Source organism: Zosterops lateralis (genome assembly GCF_965231275.1).
Source record: "Zosterops lateralis genome assembly, chromosome: 2".
Taxonomy (NCBI): Eukaryota; Metazoa; Chordata; class Aves; order Passeriformes; family Zosteropidae; genus Zosterops; species Zosterops lateralis.
Window position 1 is genome coordinate 94,953,905 of NC_139763.1, and position 17,104 is coordinate 94,971,008.

At 44.1% G+C, this 17,104-nt stretch overlaps 1 protein-coding gene across 5 annotated transcripts in view; it reads right to left on the minus strand.

The window, feature by feature from the left end:
• Positions 1 to 4,120: 4,120 nt before the first annotated feature.
• The window catches only part of CLDND1 (claudin domain containing 1), a 28,318-nt gene continuing 15,334 nt past the window's right edge, over positions 4,121 to 17,104 (minus strand). The window contains exons 1-6 of one of the 5 annotated variants that reach the window (XM_083854683.1): positions 14,480 to 14,496; positions 13,888 to 14,059; positions 9,736 to 10,034; positions 8,467 to 8,574; positions 7,932 to 8,069; positions 4,121 to 7,851 (exon numbers count right to left, since the gene is read on the minus strand). In XM_083854683.1, coding sequence (XP_083710809.1) covers positions 7,631 to 7,851; positions 7,932 to 8,069; positions 8,467 to 8,574; positions 9,736 to 10,024 — 756 coding nt within the window. In that variant the 5' untranslated portion in view covers positions 10,025 to 10,034; positions 13,888 to 14,059; positions 14,480 to 14,496 and the 3' untranslated portion in view covers positions 4,121 to 7,630. The other 4 variants (XM_083854682.1, XM_083854684.1, XM_083854685.1 and 1 more) reach the window with 4 other exon arrangements.

Here is a 17,104-nt window from a genome sequence, read left to right on the forward strand (position 1 = left end):
AGATCCCAATTTACTATGCCCCAGAATAGAAACCTATAGAAAACATAATCTTTGTCTGAAATTCAACTTTCTGAATCTTCATTTTCAGTGACTTTCTTTGTCCATTTCTCACGGCTTCAGCTAACCCTCATAACTTTTCATTAAGTTAGGGAACTTGAAATCTGTGACATCTTTGTTGAAAATATTCCTTTCCAATGAGAAGACAAAGGTGACTCCTATAGTTTCTAGAAATCCTACCAGTAAATCTAAAAATTATCTGCAATAGAGGAAAAATCCAAGCGAAACATATGATACAGCCACTGAAACACGGGGGAGGGGAAAAACCCTACTGTCTTTACCTGTAAACCAGAATCTTTGCATTGTGTATGACGCCACCATGGCAATTTTCTCTAGTGCTCCATCAGTTGATCTGTTTCCTTGACAGCCTGTTGAACACCAACAATGTCCATGGATCAAGAAGCTATCAGCCACCTGCTGGCGTCTCCTGGGGTGAAGATGACCCTGGGCAGGGAGCGTAACAGAAGCAGAGAACCCAGACTGTACAATGCAAATCTTTTACTGCAAATTAAGCTCTTAATTCTCATTGTGTAAACACTGGATACAGAGAGTCTAAACTGTAAACTGAGCACCTGGCAGAGCAGAGCCAACAGCATCCAGGTCATGTTAAATTGAGTGCCAGTGGCTGTAGTTGCCTACCCTAACATGTCCCTCTGCCTCACATTTCCAATTAGCTGGTTTTAGGCTTCCAGACGCACCCAGCTGGGTGTGGAATGGCGATGTCGACAGATTAAAGGTCCTCCAAGGATGATCCAAAGTGCCTCTGAAGTGAGTGGCTAGTTTATTTATTGTGGTGAAAGAGAGAGAACAGGGAGGGGAGAATCAGTGCAGAGACATTCAGGAGCTGGGAGAGGGAAGCAAGGAGACACACAAGGGGAATAACCAGTTTGCCACTTGCATGATGCCACTCCTGTCAGCTCACAAAGGTGGCTGAAGGTAAAGCACTCTTATCTGCTGCAAAACAGGTTTGGCTTCCCCTCCCCACAATGCTGCACACTTCCTTGTGCTCCCGGCAGAGGACAGCCCTGGCTGCTCCAGCCTTGCCTTCAGCCCCAGGGGGGCGTGCAGGGGAAATCCCAGAGCGTGGCCCCTGTTGTCCATCCCGCACAGCAGATCCAGCTGTCCCAGTGCTGTTCCCGGGCACATCTGCAGTGGCTCAAGCAGAATGGTGAAGCTGCTGCAGAACCTGGGACACTCTCCAGAGCTGCTCATTTCCCACTGCAGCCTGAGCCAGTTCAGCAGCTTCTCCTGCCTCACCTCCCAGCTCTGCACTGGGACACTGGGGTGTCTCTGCCAGCAGCATCGTGCTACTGGCACCGCTGGTGACATCCTCCTTATCTGGGGATGGGAAAGCACTTCCCAGAACTCCAAGACCTTTAGTAAACCCGAGCAGTCCCAGCACTGGGCAGATACCGTGGTTCTACACCACTGCTGCTGTTGTTTTGTGTGGAAGTAAACATCAAAATGCAAATCAAGGCTAGCTGGTTGAATGGGTTGCTTCAGCACAAGACAGAAGGGATCTGTTTGCAAGAGAAATCACTGCTACAGCCCTGGAAAATATTCGGAAAGTAGATGTGATTTGTGGGCAAGAATCCCACCCCTTTCTTAATCAAAGCAATTTTATGAGGGTTGGAGAAATTATTTGAGTAAAGTCACTGGGACCAGAATCACCCACACAAGCAGTTTGTTTAAATTAGGGAATTAGCAATGGGTAAGGGAGCACTGTCCAGTGCAGGGCTGAGACCTGGGAAGGATTTGGAAAGGCTGTGGAACCAGTTCTCCAGCACCTGCTATCCTAAACCACCAGCATGCAGGAAGGCACTGGCAGAGTTGAGGCACCACAGAAAATGAGCACCGACTCTGCATTGCCAGTCCAGCACACTCTTGCTCTCATCCAGCCAGTGCTCCAACACCCACCAAGTCGGTGATCAACTGGTGGATTCAATCAACAACGACATCAACATCAGTGTAAACACTTCAGGTGGCCACCTTTGGTGCTCTTGTGTGTGTTTGTCACAGGCAAATCCTCTGGAAATGAGAAAGGTTCTCAGGGATTTCACATGGAAATAATTTAATGTAAAAAGGTATTGGCATGGTCACTTAGCCAACAGTGTCAGCTACATGGCTCCATAGAGAAATTTCCCAAAAAATCCAATCACCTAAAGGTGCAAGCTGTACTTGGCCTCAGAGGATGAAAAAAAGCCCAAAATTCACTGCAGTGCTGACTCTGTGGCTCAGTCCAAGAGTACAAATACTGATGGCACGTGGTGGTTGGACACTGCTGGGACAGGCTCTCATCACACTCGCCTGACACGGAGCAAAACACATTCAATACCAACACAGCCAGTGAAACTCCCCACAGCTGTGCTTCCAGGAATATATAAAAAATACAATATTCTAAAACATTTTAATGTAAGAGAGACTTTTTTTTTTTTAAAGAGACATGAAAGATGTCAGAAACATGGGGGAAAAAAAAGACTATTAAAAAAAACTCCACTAACTTTTTTAAAAGAGGCTTCTGATTAAGTAACAGTTCTCAATAAACAAAAGGTTCTAGGTTTCTTGAAGATTTCCAATCTTCACCTCAGGAAACCCAATCTGAAAGAGATGCTTGGATGCCCTACAAAAACCAGCCATTATCTTTACCCTTGTCTGTACACAGAAACCATGGAGCAGAGACATCTGACACTCATGGCTCTAACCTGAGGAATAAATAAAAAACTGTCCCTGTGACTATTTTAAAAAGGGGTAAATTTAGAAGAAAGGAGGAGACAAAGGAGTGGAATATATTATTACTTCCAGGTTTTTTTCAGTGTTCATTGGTTGGTACAAAGGCTTGGTATCTATCAGTAGGCAGATAAGTGTTTATTAAGTATATAACAGCATATGGCTGTTATTGCCATAATCCAGACAGCATTGCAATCCTCCAGTTGTGGAGGATCTACTCTTCCACTGCCATATATCTGAACCATGACCTGAACAAAGGCTTCACTTGGCACTGTGTAGTTCTGAAAGCCACAGTTTAAGAACAAAGGGCAATATTCTACAGCAATGGGAAAGTTAGGAGCAAGTATGCAAACTTTTGATCCTTTCTATTTGAAACCAGTTTATAAAGTTCTGTAGCACCAACTCTAGCTATTCCTGAGGAAATGAGTAAAAAAAAGCAGCTTCAAGATGTTATCCTCTCAGCTGAGACACAAAATCCACTCAAGCAGGAAGTACACACAAATAGAGGTGGATAGTCAGACTGAGATATAAGGATAACAAGCTGCTGACATTTCAGAATTTTCCTTTGAGTAACAGGTGCTGGCTGAGTCCACACAATGCTCAAAAAAAGAAAGTGGGAAAGTTTTTCAGAAGATTGCCTTGAATCACAGAACAACACTGCAAGAGACTGACTGCAAGCTGGTACACAACTTGGTGCCAGCCCTACATGGCAAAAATCAGAACAAAACAAAACAAAAAAAACCCAACCAAAATTCAAACACCTTTCTCGAAAAAATACTTCAGAACATTTTAGATGAGGAGAGAGGAGGCATTCATTATCACCATAGCAAAAAGACTGCAACAGACCTGCTCTGAGGAAAGGATCACCAGGCCAGCACGATCCAGAAAGAAAGATCAAGACACAGCTTATGGCATGACAAGATTTAGAATAGCCTCTTGTCCCCGACTCTCCTACTGTTTGCACCCAAAATATATCATTTCTTTGGTATGTGACAAACTGTATTTTGTGTCTGCTCTATACTGCCTTTTATTTCCTTACTTTTTTATTTAAGTAAGGAAATGGGATTGACTACTCTGTTTTCAGCCATCTCTAATACCAGCAGGAGCTGTCCTTACAGACACAGTGATAACTGATAAATAATAAACCTCCTCTTTGCAGCTTCATTGATCAGTCCCTTCTCAGAACTGCTGGAGCATGGGGAGAGAATGGGGAAAACATCCATTTCAAGAAAAAAATAACAGGCTACTACCTACCCTAAGAACTTTATTGATCTGTGAAGTTTCTGCTACTCCTGCTTTCCCAGAAATTTCAGAGTTGGCAGGAAAACAAACTCAAGCCTGTGAGGAAGAAACAATGTCATACAGTGGCATGTTTGAAATGCTTCATGCTGACCTCAGATTTGGGGAACAGAACCTTTAGGAGCTTCTCATAAGCACAAGAGGACAATTCACCCACATAAGTCACCACTGTGCCAGAGCTGTGAGTGGTGCAGGAGCAGCAGCTGCCTTTGCTAGCCTGGCTACACACCACCAGGTGGGGAGTTCATGCTGCAGTCCTGGGAGCTTGCTCCCATGTAGTGCCAAAAGTCCTCAGTTCTTATGCTCATTCCAGATTCCTCCTCTTGTTTCTCCTTTTCCTTTGACATCCTTTCTATGCACTGTCACCAACCCATACAATAGTGTAAGAGGTGTGTGCCCTTTTCCCTGTGCACACAGACACACAGTAGCCCCTTCTTTCATCTATTTTCATCTGACTGTATCTGCCCCATCCCTACCTTCAGCACTGAACCACTATCAACAAACATATTCTATGGTCAGACCACAAAAGACTGAGGAGTACAAATACAGACTGGTGTATTTTTATCCTCCTTAGTTGAAGCAATTCTTGCTTTTTCGAGCAAAGGTGTCTGCATTTGCACACATGTATGTGACCACAAACATACACACATGCCTCAAGTTCCTCTTGAATGCAGCCTCTGAACAAGGCATGAGGCTCTGTCTGTGTGAAGGGCCTGTGTCACACACTTTGGGTCTCTCATTATTTGTTAGTTAGTGTCCTTAATCACCTCTTTTACAGAATTACTCCATTCTCAGTATCTCCTCTGTTGTTCTGTCCTCCAGTGGCATTTATTGGACCCAAGCCAGCTGTCCAAGAACTCTTCTTGCTCCCTTTTGCTCACCTTGACCTAAACACACACAAAGCAAGATAGCAATACACAGATCCACCACCCCAAACAGAGAGGGCCAGCCCTCTTTCCGGGCAAGATTTGCCTCACCAAGATCCACTCTGATGAAGAAATCTTTATACGAGGGCAAAACAGAGAATAATCCCCACCAAATCTGAAAGGTGACCTTCATTTTAGTTAAAATGACCCAAATCAAGGCTCAATTAAAGCCTCTTTTCTTTATATCTGGGCAGAGAAAACCAGAAACATTTGTCTCAGGCAGACACAAGCAATCAATCTTAGTTTTGCTGGTATTTAAAATGATGAAGAAATAACTGACAACACCTCTAACATCTCCTTTTCTCCCTATAACAATTCTTTTGGAAGCAAGAAAGCCAACATTTGAAAACTGATATTTAAAAGTGTAAAATTATTACTATTATTATTATGGGACACTTTTTACAAAATAAGTGTCCCATACAAGAGGAGAGAGCAAGGGCATGGGATTTCCATTGCTCCGGGTAAAATCACACAATACAATTATTCTGCCAGCTCCTAAAAAAAAAAAAAAAAAAAGAAAAAAACCCCATAAACTGTACTAGATAAAATCAGCAGCAGTGTTTCCTCTCAAACTGCAGAATGGCAACTTCAGTCCTTTTGACCCAAGCTGAGGCTTGTGTGCCCTAATAATTCTAACATATGAGGAACATGACAAGCTGAGCAGTTAGGCCTTATCTATCTAAGTCAGGATAATTACTCTGAAAAAGCACTCTATCAGTGCAGATCAGGCAGCACAGATTTTCACTTACTCTCAGATACTGCACAGAAGTACCACACCCCCTCTCACGAGGTTACAACTGGCCCAGACATTGTAGGGAAGGAAAGAGACTGTTTAAGGGGAAAAAAAAAATTTAATCAACAGCAGGAGAAAGAGGATTATCCTGCATGGCCAGCCACTGCTTTTTCAGTGATTCTGGTTTTCATTATCATCTTTGTTTTACTTTGTAAAGGCTCCAATGATGATAATAAAAGAACCCTATCACACACTTGTGAAAAAGAATAAAAGAAACAACACAAGCAGTTATATCTGATCTTCAGGGAAATCATGACTAGGGCTGTTTGGGGTATAAACACCTACTACAAAAAAAAAAAAAAAAGGCACAATAGAAAACCAGTCATGAGATAAAAATGCCTCTTTCTGTGTCATTCTCATCAGCTAGTATCCCACAGAATCCTTGCCATCACTTGTTTTGTCAGGAATTATTTCTCCTAAGGCATACTTCTCTTATTAAGCCTGGAGTGAGGAAACAAAGGTGAGTTAAGGCCTCAGAATTAAACAGCTGTCTTGGAATTTTTTTTTCTAGATATGACATGTCACCCAGTCTGGCTAGAGTTGCAGTGATTTGGAGCAAATGTAACATTTTTGAACTAATTAGAAATTATGGGATGTTGTGACCACCAGTGATGAGCAGGAGAAAATTTAAAGTTAGCAGGACGTCAAGAATTTAATTTAAAAAATCCGATCTAACACCATTGTTTCTGGTGACATTTCCATGAAAACAGAGAGTGATCTACTGGTTCTTCCTTCCCCAAGTAAAATCCACTCTAGATCATCCCTCACCCTCCCATCAGATTCATGCAATGCTGAAAATTTCTGAGTCTTTATTATTACTATTATTATTTAATTTAAACAAGACGGGAAAAGAGCAGCACCTTTTAAAAAAACCCTGTTGTGTGCTACACAGGATAAACAGGTGAGGTTTAAAAAAAGTTAAGTTTATATATGTACATATACACACATACACTAAACCAAATTAAAACCAAAAAACTTGTGAGGAGGTCGTTTTCAACAAGAGAGAAGAAAGCCTTATTCCACATCAAGCAAAAGCACCACAAATTAAGATTAGAGTGCACAATCACATGTAGTGCAGATACCAAACTAGCCTGGGTCCTGGAAGCAGTGGTGCTACAGCAGGACAGAACTCCATGAGGGCCATCTTATCTGACTCCTTGGCAGAGGCAAGTGCAGAGTGTGCCTTCAGGAGGGTGTGCTGTACAGGCACTGCCACAGCTGCCTGCTCTGCCTCCAGCAGTTTTGGCAGCAGATGCCACGAAATGCAGCAAACTAGTGATGATAGGAGACCCAGACCTGAGCTACAAACTGACTTAGCTACAGTATTTCCGTAACTCAGAGGTTTCTGAATTCCCCCACCTCTCTTGGGTGCTCCCTGTAGGTACTGCCTGCTTCAGTCACCGAGCAGACAGCTCTTGATTATGTATTATTTGTGCACTGAGGTTCCCATTCTTGCGTACCTGCACCTTTTCTTGTCTCTCTTCACCCCACAACACCACTTCTGTTTCCTCCAGGCTGACAGGGTAATAAAATTAGGCAGGGGCATGTACATCTAACTAAGAGGAACTGTCAACAACCAAATGTAGCTTAAAAAATAATAACAATTCTTAAAAAAACCCAATTAAAAAACCTGTTCAAGTTCTGCAGACTTCTGGCAGGCTTTGGTCATTTAGCCCAGAGGTCTTTGTCTTCAGGGCCTGCAGGCTAAATTGTCTTGACTGGCAAGAAGCATGCAGTACATGATAAAATTCTGACTAAAAGAAAAAAGTAGTAAGGGCTAGGGGGGAAGAGGCTCTAACACGGACAGCCCAGACTGCAGCAGCAGCCCTCATGCCACACGGTAGGCTTTCAGGAGGGTGAACTCCTTCCTGTTGGTGCGAGCTGCCCAGATGAAAAGAGCAGCTGCCATGAACTGCAAAGGCGCTGACACGCAGGCGAGGCAGAAGGACCAGCCGAATTCACCCCTCACGTCCTCGGGCAGGGGCAGCTTCCTATGGAGCAGCTCAATCCCAGCTACATAGCAGCCAACGAGGCCCAGCGTGCACAGCCCTGGGGAGGGAGGAGCAAAGCACGGTGAGCTCACCCAGGGGTGCTCTGGAGCTTCTGGAGGAGGATGGCAGGACACCTACCTGCTAGGAAATGCAGGACTCCGGTGGCAATGGCCGGGTAAAGGCTGCGACAGGCACAGGCACAGAGCCCAATCAGAGCCCCAAAGCACATGAGGCCGATGCTGACAAAGGGCAGGAGAAACTGCAATCGCCAGAGATCTGCATGTGAAAGAAACACACAAATCGAGTTTGCTCAAGATGGGCTAGAAAAAGATCTTCTCCCAGTCTCACATTCCCTTCTACCCTGCTGTTTCTGCTTCATCAGACATTCTACATTCATAGTCAAAAAGGACCAAAGATTCCAGTGAAACAGAAAGAATCTAATTTGTTAACTCACAAATCCCTGTACAGCAAAACCATATTCACAGGCAAAACCCTTGCTAACACATCTATGACTTCCTTTTAAACTTTGACCTACTGCCTGTGCAACTGTAAAAAAACAATAAATGGTGAGCAAGACCAAGAAAGACAGAAGCTTTCCTCACTAGTGACTGAATTAGAGAAACAATTTTTTAAAATTCTACTTGTTTATCTGCCAGAAGTGAAAGACACTTACAAGTCCGATTCAAATCCGTGCCACTGTTGTGATTTCCAGGCTCTATGTACTTTTCTACAAACTGGTCAGAGAGGGAGAAACTGATGCAGTTTGTAGTCATATCAGTCTCTGGGGGTGGAAAAAAAGAAAAAGTTGCCATTAGGTATCTCCCCTCAACCCTCCTTCCCCCCTTTCAGATCCTCCTTTCCCAATGATTTGAGCTAGGAAGCTCCTCAGAGTTCCATTTGTAAAAAAAAAATTCCTCTCCAAACAGATCTGTAGATGCTTTCCTATGATGCAGTTGGCATCATGTGTCATGAGGTACTGCACTAAGGGACAGCATTCCAACATGCAGAATCTTCAAGCCTCCCTGGATTATCAACAGAGAATTGTGTAATGTATAACAGACATGCAAAGTAATGTGGTGGCATATGATGCTCACCTATTAACTAAGGTGCTTATCTCCATATGCAGAACATGGTCTTGTACTACCAGTTAAATCAAAAATGGGACACAAAGGCCTATTTAAAGAACATGAAGGATTTGCTTCTTTACATTAAGTTTCTACCTCAGATTTTACTTTGAGAATACTGTTGAGCGGAACTGGTTTAAGTGTCTTCCAAAATAAGTATTTTCATGAGAGGGAAAAAAAAAAAAAAAAAGGGCATTTCACGTATGTTTTTTTTCTCCACAAAATGTAATTGAAAGTACATCTTTAAGAGGGTCCAAAATGAAGGAGGTCACATATACAGTAAGTACCCAAAAATGACTTCTAAGTAATTAAAATAATTTTTTACCACATATTTTATCCCCTAATGATTTAAAAAAATAATACAAATATTTCACTCTATAGCCATTCAAGGAGTCCAAGGTGTGCTGATGCAATAGTGGGATATTTGTGATGTGAACAAAGTGAATGACTAGCTAAAGGGAATGAGTGCCTCCTTGATAAAGTATTGTCTGTATTCCACTGCTGGATCCCAGGACAGTAACTGACAGAGCAACTATAAACATATCCCCAGCTGGACAGCTGAGGCAAAAATAAAAATCAAGCTCGTAAGACTAAATTTAGATCAAGTATCATATATCAAAACCAGAAACTGCAGCACTGACATTCACGGACTGTTTTGCCTTTTGCTTCTTCAAAAAGCTGGACTGTCTTTATTAAAAATCCAACCTACCAAAACAAAAGCTACAAATAAGCCTTCTGGAAGAACAAAGTGGCACTAATCTGTTCTGTGGAAGTTAGCACACAGCCCCCCAGGGAAGTAATAATTTCTCTGGAGGTACCTGGTGGGCTGTACCAGTGAGAGTTTTTGGGCACAGTGATGCACCTCCGCCACAATCCCACCGTGCCGTTGCACCGGAAGAGCGCGTCCGTGTAGGTCTTCTCATCGGCATCCTTGCTGACAAACTCCTCCCAGATGCTCCTGCCAGCCTCGGTGACGTTCTCGGCCGGGGACAGGGTGTGGTACTCGTACCAGAAGTCGGTGCCGATGGAGGCGGCCATGTAGATGGTGGAGATGAGGCTGAGCACGCAGGCGATCACCAGCGCCGTGGCAAACCGGTTATCCATCATGGCGCCCTCGCTGGGAAGACACAGCAACGCTTCTGTTATCCCAGCAGTGCCACACTCCTGACATCAGCCCCCTCCTGCAAGGTCCCCTCAGGATATGCACGCCCTCCTTCTCCTGCCTGCTGCAATCAAAGGAACACTGAGCAAATCTCCGCTGGATGTGCGAGTTCCAAGCAGGGATAACATCCTGGAGAGTGTGGCTCTCCAGCCACGCCACACTGCCTGCTCGCCCTGAAACAGCAACTGACACAACAACACCAACTCGCCCCCAAAGCAGCTGACACAGCTCCCTGCCATTTGTGATCCTGACTGTAGGCAACCTCAGAGACTCCAACCACAAGGCCCAGGAAGAAGACTTAGCTTTCCTTAAGAGATTATCATGGGTGGAAGTTATTTTTAGCCTGCCACCCCATACGGCTTTCACAGCTTGTGTTTACAGCAAAGACAAGAACCACAGGCATGCCAAAAAAGCCCTTCCAGCCTGCTCACAAAGGGCAGCCATGCCAACGTGCTGGAATGCCTTTAGGGAAGAGAGAAATGTATCTAGGCACTAGAGACAGGACATGAAGGAAGCACTGAACAACAAGTTTGGAAATGACGATAGATGCTGCAATAATACCACAACATATACTGTGGTATTTCTGAAGACCTAGAAAAATGCAGGGGGGTGCCCTGTTCCATGGGAAAAATGTGACAAAACTGAAATGCCTTCATATACTCCCACAAGGACTTTACTGTGTGTCCCTCTCTTAGGGGTCATCTGTGCCCTCCTTTGTGGGGCCATGCTCCCAAATGGCACAGATTCAGGGTCAAAGGAGGCATGGGGAAAACACAAATACCACACATGCTTATGACAATACCATGACTTTAATGAGTGACTGATTGGTAATACAAGAAATGTTTTGTGGCTGCAATACACCAGAGGACTGCTCTCAGATGCCAGTTGTTCTCATGTGCTTTATTTGCTTGATTAAATTTATGGATAATTATGAATCAGGCTTGGGGCACTTGCCAGAAAGAAAAAAAAATGGAAACTAGCTCAGCAGCTAGAGGTAGGCTGGTGGCAGGAGCTATCTAATCAGCTCTTGTCTGCTGCTTGCTCTACCTCCCTTCTCCCACACACTTTGATCAAAATATTTTGGTCTACTTTCTTTGCAACTGAAGGAACCGCAACTGGAAACAGCAAGTGCCTCAAACCTCAACATCCACAAGGAAAAAAAACAGTGAAGTGCCTCAAGTCAGACTTGTCAGTAAGAAATTATGAACTAAGAAACAAGCTGCAAATTAAAGAAGGAAATTTCAAAGGCATCAATGTTTGCTGTTAACAATACCATTCTTACTTCTCTTCCTCCCCATCTGTTCCTCTATTTGTCTGAAACTGGTTAACAAGGAAGAGAAATTATGTGTTCCCATATCATTTCCTATGCTTCATTTCCATATTAAATGAGGCACACTCTCTGCAATATCCATCCTTGAACTGCATCCTTAGTGGTGAGAAAGAATAGAACTGATTTGTGGTGAACTGACAAGAAACACCCGTTTAAAATACTGCAAAGTTTGCATACCACAATGGTACTTAAATAATAATCTACAAGCTGTGAACTTTTATAAGATAATAGAAATATTGAGAGGGAGAACACATCATATCCAGGTTTATTTATGTGGAAAACACAGCATCAAGCCCAGACTTGGAAGCAAATTCTCTGTGTAGTGGTTATGTACTTCCACTCTCCTTCATTATCCCAGCATCTTGCTCCAGGTACACAGGACATGGGATAGGGACAGCAAGCTGCTGTACAGATCTGACCTCACCACTCAGCCGTACTGAGTGAACTGAGGGATCCCCACCTTTCACTCACTGCCCCCGAAGCAAACAGGGCAAGTGGCACCTGCAGGGCAAAGCTCCTGCCCAGCTGAGCTCAGAGCTGAGCAGATCACTCTCAGAGCAAGCAGCAGAACAGGCTGCTGAGCAGGCTGGTCTGGATTTTCCACTGTATTGCAATCACATCCACTGCAAGAGAAACCTTCTGCAACAGACTCCCCTCCTTAGAAAGGGCTCTCTCTGGGTGGAAAGATCACAACAACACACAAGCTCCATCCTCAGAGTAGGGTCTGGTGAAAAAGAATATAAACAGGACATTACTGGGCCACTGATCTGCTGTCACTACCTTTCACTATAAATGCTGACAATGACAAAGCCCCAACAGATTTATACCTAACACAGAGAAAGAAAAGAACAGGCCAAAAGTCTTTTAGCTACACATCCCTGCTGCCATGTGCAGGTGCTGGCAATATCCCTACTAGATCACCATTAAAAGACAACCACACACTCCTGGACCAGCCTTGTGTGTGCTGTGGACGTGACAGAGGTGATGCCAGCTGGCAACCAAGAACAGTTCATAAGCAAAATGAAGGCTTAATCACCAAACAGCAAATGAAAGCGCTGCCCAACGTTCTTTATCCACTTGGTAAAAGGGACATGGCAATCTACTGACACTCAGTCCTTGTCATGTAACTGCAGACATAGGGAGAGAGCAGCCAAGGGGGCTGCAGACCCCAAAATCTAGTGGGTGGCTTTATGTGGCATTTGTCCCAAAATTACTTTTAGTATGGACAGGACAGTGACAAGGCAAGAGTGGACCCCCAGTTCTCTGCAGTAAAGGTCCCCTCAGTGCTTCTGCCCAACACTTCAACTACTTACAGAGGAGATGAAGAACTCTACAACACTTTTCATGCAAAGCTTGAACCAGTTTTTCCTGCCAGTGGAGCAGACTTGACTGCCCTGCCCATTCACTGCATCTTCATTTACAGGAGACACACTCCCCTTTAAATGAGGTGTCCCTTCGAAAGAGAGAACCATCCTGCCAGCCCCAGGCTGAGCTCAAAGGGAGCAGTGAGCACAGTCAGTAAGAAATAGCCACCAGAGAAGTCCATGATGAAACACACTGTGTGTTTATGGGACTAATGCCATGCTTTACAAAAGATTCTGTGCAGAACAATGTGTAGGAGGTGCTTTACTTATGAAAAAATAACATTACTGCTACCAAAGATGACACTAATTATTAAGACATAAAGTTTGATAACAAATAAAAATGCTTTTTGTCCACAGGCTGTCAACAAGAGCCCTCACTGTTTTAATAGGTTTATTCATATAGCTCTGACAGCACATTTCTGTCTAACAAGACAAATTTTCAGACAAGTTACAGCTGAAACTAAACTATGCAACGAATTTAAGATAACACTAGGTCGTTGTAAACAGGCAAAAGTGCTTAATGAGATACTGCAATTACATTCATTTTTAAAAGCAGTGAGACACATAAAAATTCTCAAATTTTCAAAAAAGAAAAATTTTGAAAGAAGCTCAAAAAAGAGAAGGTAAAGGCCAACCTGGAAGCAACACTCAACAGAATGACCAGATTGCATGCACATCAAATAAGGGAAAAACAAAGGGGACAAGTCAGTAGAGATGGGAAAGAAAAAACAGACTGGAACAAAAACAAGTATTCTGGCAAAAAATCAACTCTAAGACTGAAGACTGGACAGTCTTTGTAAGAAGTTACTGTACCATGGCAGAAGGGAATACAAAAAACCGCATATTTTTATCTTGTTGCTGAGGTCACTCCTTTTAGCCAACTGTGGGTCACCACATTTAAGAAACTCCCTTTATGTGACATCACAAGAGTCCCTGCTGCCTTCCCTGCCATCCTCTCAGGAAACATGCTAGCAATCAGAAAGGGATTAAACAGAAGGCCTACAAGGGAGTGCAAATATGGGGAGAGGGCTGGAAACAGCACCAAACTGGACCGTCCGTTCGATACTTAGGGCAACAAAAGGTTAGGAAAGATTGCTACCCAACACTTTTTTACCTTCAGAGATGCTCAGAGTCGCTCAGGACACACAGCTCCGATGATTCCAGGTCCCTTTAGAGTGTTGTTTGGGTCCTGTGGCCAGCGGAGAGCATGAAACGCAAACTTCCCTTCTGCCCTGACTGTTCCATTCATTCAGCTTCTTCCACACCAGCAGTTCACAACAGGTGATCTACAAGCAGAGAGCAAACCGAATGGCTGGACATCATCATCTTACTCTGAAATCACTTCACAGACATCTGCCAGCGCTATCATTAACGAAAAAAAAAAAAAAAAAAAAAAAAAAAAAAAAAAAAAAAAAAAAGATAAGATGGAGAGAGGAAATAACTTGTAAAGCCCTCAGGCCAAGAGCACCTGTCCCTGCAGGACCAGCCCAGCACCGGCCCGGCCCGGCCCGGCCGGGCATCCCCACGGAGCGCGACCGCCCCCGGGGGTCTGGGGCCTCCCAGGCGTCAGCCTCGCGCGGGGGGGACAGCCGCGGGCCGACAGCAAACCAGAGGGGAACACGCCGAGCCCTCAGCCCCGTTCCCGCCTCTGCCCGGTGTCCCCTCACCGCCCGGCCCGGCCCGGCCCGGCCCGGCCCGGCACCCACCGCCCATCGCCGCCGCCGCCTCGCACCCGGCCCGGCCCCGCTTCCGCCCGCCGCGCCCGCCCGCGCGGGGCACGCTGGGAGATGTAGTTCTGCCGCTCCCTTCCGGAGGCGCCGGCCCCCTCAGCCCCTGGCAGTGCTTCCCAATGGCTCATCACCCTCCCTGTGGGGAAATTCCTGGTCGTGTCCGGCCTGAACCTCCCCGGCACTGTGTCCTCTCCTCCTGTCCCTGTTTGTCTGGGAGAAGAGGTTGGTCCCTCCCTGGCTACACCCTCCTTTCTACTTGTTTCTGTTTCTCTTGATTGCCTGTGAAGGATAGTGATGTGACAGCCTGACTGAATGGCTCGAGAAAACACCAGGGAAGAAAAAAAGAAAATCAGGAAAAATTGCAAAAAAATTGGCAACACTAGCTCCATGCCCCAAACTGGTTGTTTTGTTGAAAAAGATAGGACAGGAAGGGCTTTGCGGGTATGATTGCCTGGCGAGAAATACTGGAGATGTAAAACCTGTCAGTGAAGTAGAAATGAAGGCCAGCTTTGAGATGTGATCATGGCAGGCAGGAAGACAGTGATTAGCTGGAGTCAGGTTGAAGGACAGAAAATAAAAGGACCCAAGGCTGTAGCCCCTCTCCACCCTGCCAAGGCATCAGGGAAAAAGTAGATAAGAAGAGTAGTCTTTAGAGTTTAGAATATATGGATGATATGGTAATATAGTAGTTCTCATAGGCTGCATGCAAAGTTTGTAGGTTTTGTATCCCGCGCCGGTTGGTCACTGTAAATTAGAACATTCAACACAAAAGGAGATATAATGGATTGTAATAAGGTCCTCATGCTGTCACTGCTCTTACCCCTCTAAGCTCTCTTACCTCCCTTACCCCTGCTGTCTCCCTTACCTCATACCCCCTCTCTCTCTTCCTCTCTCTTTGGGGCTTCCCTTCAGCCAAGGCTGGTGGCTGAAGGCAAAGCCCTCTTTACCCATGACCCTTGCAATAAAACCACCTGTTTCTGGAATATCTCAGGTCTGCGGAGTTCCTTCTCCGTGCCGTCCACTGATGCTCCTACAGTTTCCCTCCATCCCTGGTACATGAAACCACGGAAATTACAAGAGGGCTCTTAAAGTGGTTAACAACTCCCGTGGCTGAGAGACCAGCCCAGCCAGCCTTGGTTTTGCAAAACTCCAAACAAGTAAATATTCAGAAAAAAACCCCAGAAACATCCGAGGCTTTCACACCTCTAAGGACTTCTGGGGAATTATCCCAACCAACTTCTCTGCCAAAGAGCCAGGAAGCATTTTTGCAGCAAGGTCAAAAACTAGGATGTAAAGGTGAAAGCAGTCATAGAAGAAACTTCTTGGATTTGATGCAATACTAATTTTTTAATTAAAAAAATATTAGAAATTACATTTAATTTAAGAAATTTCTGTCTCTATGCCCCACTTTCTGGAACATGGAGCTGTCTCGCCATCACCTCATCATGTAACTGTGTACAAAGACATGTTTTGGGATCTGTCTGGGATTTATCCTGGACTCTAAAATACTTGGCATCTTTATTGATAGCCTGGAAGAAAGCAGAGTATTGCTGATAAACCTCAAAAGATGACACGAGGGAAGGGTAAATAATGATATGGAGAAGGCACTGGGACAGGGTGACCTGATCATGTCGCAGCTGGGGCAAGCAAACATGCATTTCAATAAGGTCATCGATGAGCTCATTAATTCAAAAGAAAAGACTGGAGGCTATACTTACCTGACATAAGATTTTATCCTGGGATACACAAAATGAAAAGGAAAAACGTTGGTGAAGTACCAACTGCCAAGACAGCCCCCAAAAAACCCCCCAGGTTTCCTGTAACCTCTGATGGACGAACTGAGAAATCACAAGGAGGAAAGAAGTGGTATCACATCTAGAATTGCTGCTGGCTCTGAAATAGCATGTCTAGTTTTGATACATTGACAAAGTAGAGATAATTCTGAAAAGGGATATGAAAATCACTGAGCAATTAGAAAACCTCTCAATAAAATATATCGCAGAAGGTCGGTCAATTTTATTTATTGAAGAGGAATTTATTTAAGGAGTTAATTTCTTGAACTAAGGACTTGCAAGACTATAAAATACATGTAGTAGCAATAGAGAAGAAAAAAATCAGGAACTTTTTTCTGTTTACCTGGAAAAGCTACCAAAGGTTGAAGCCAGAAAACATTAAAAGAAAAAAAAGTGTATTCTAAGCCGTGGTAAAAGCAGAATTTGAACCATTTACTGTAAAGTGCAGTGAATTATCTAACACTGGCACATCTTCTGTTTTTCTCCTAAAAAGATCTAATTTCATAAAAATGAAAAACAATGCTGAAAAACTTTGCAACCATTGCTACTTCCATTATTAAATTAGGCTACAGTGGCCTCTTCTTTTTCCTAATCTGCCCTGATCAATATGAAATTTGCAGCTGCTCAAAAGCATCCAGACTGAAGAGCTGCATTTTCATTTTATTTATTTAAAATCATATACTCTCTACAGATTTCACCTGCATTCTTTTTTTTTTTTTTTTTTTTTTTTCCAAAATACCCTTCCATATAGTAAGAGTAACCCAATAAAAACATTACAGGTGAATACACAAGGTCATTCCTTGCCAAC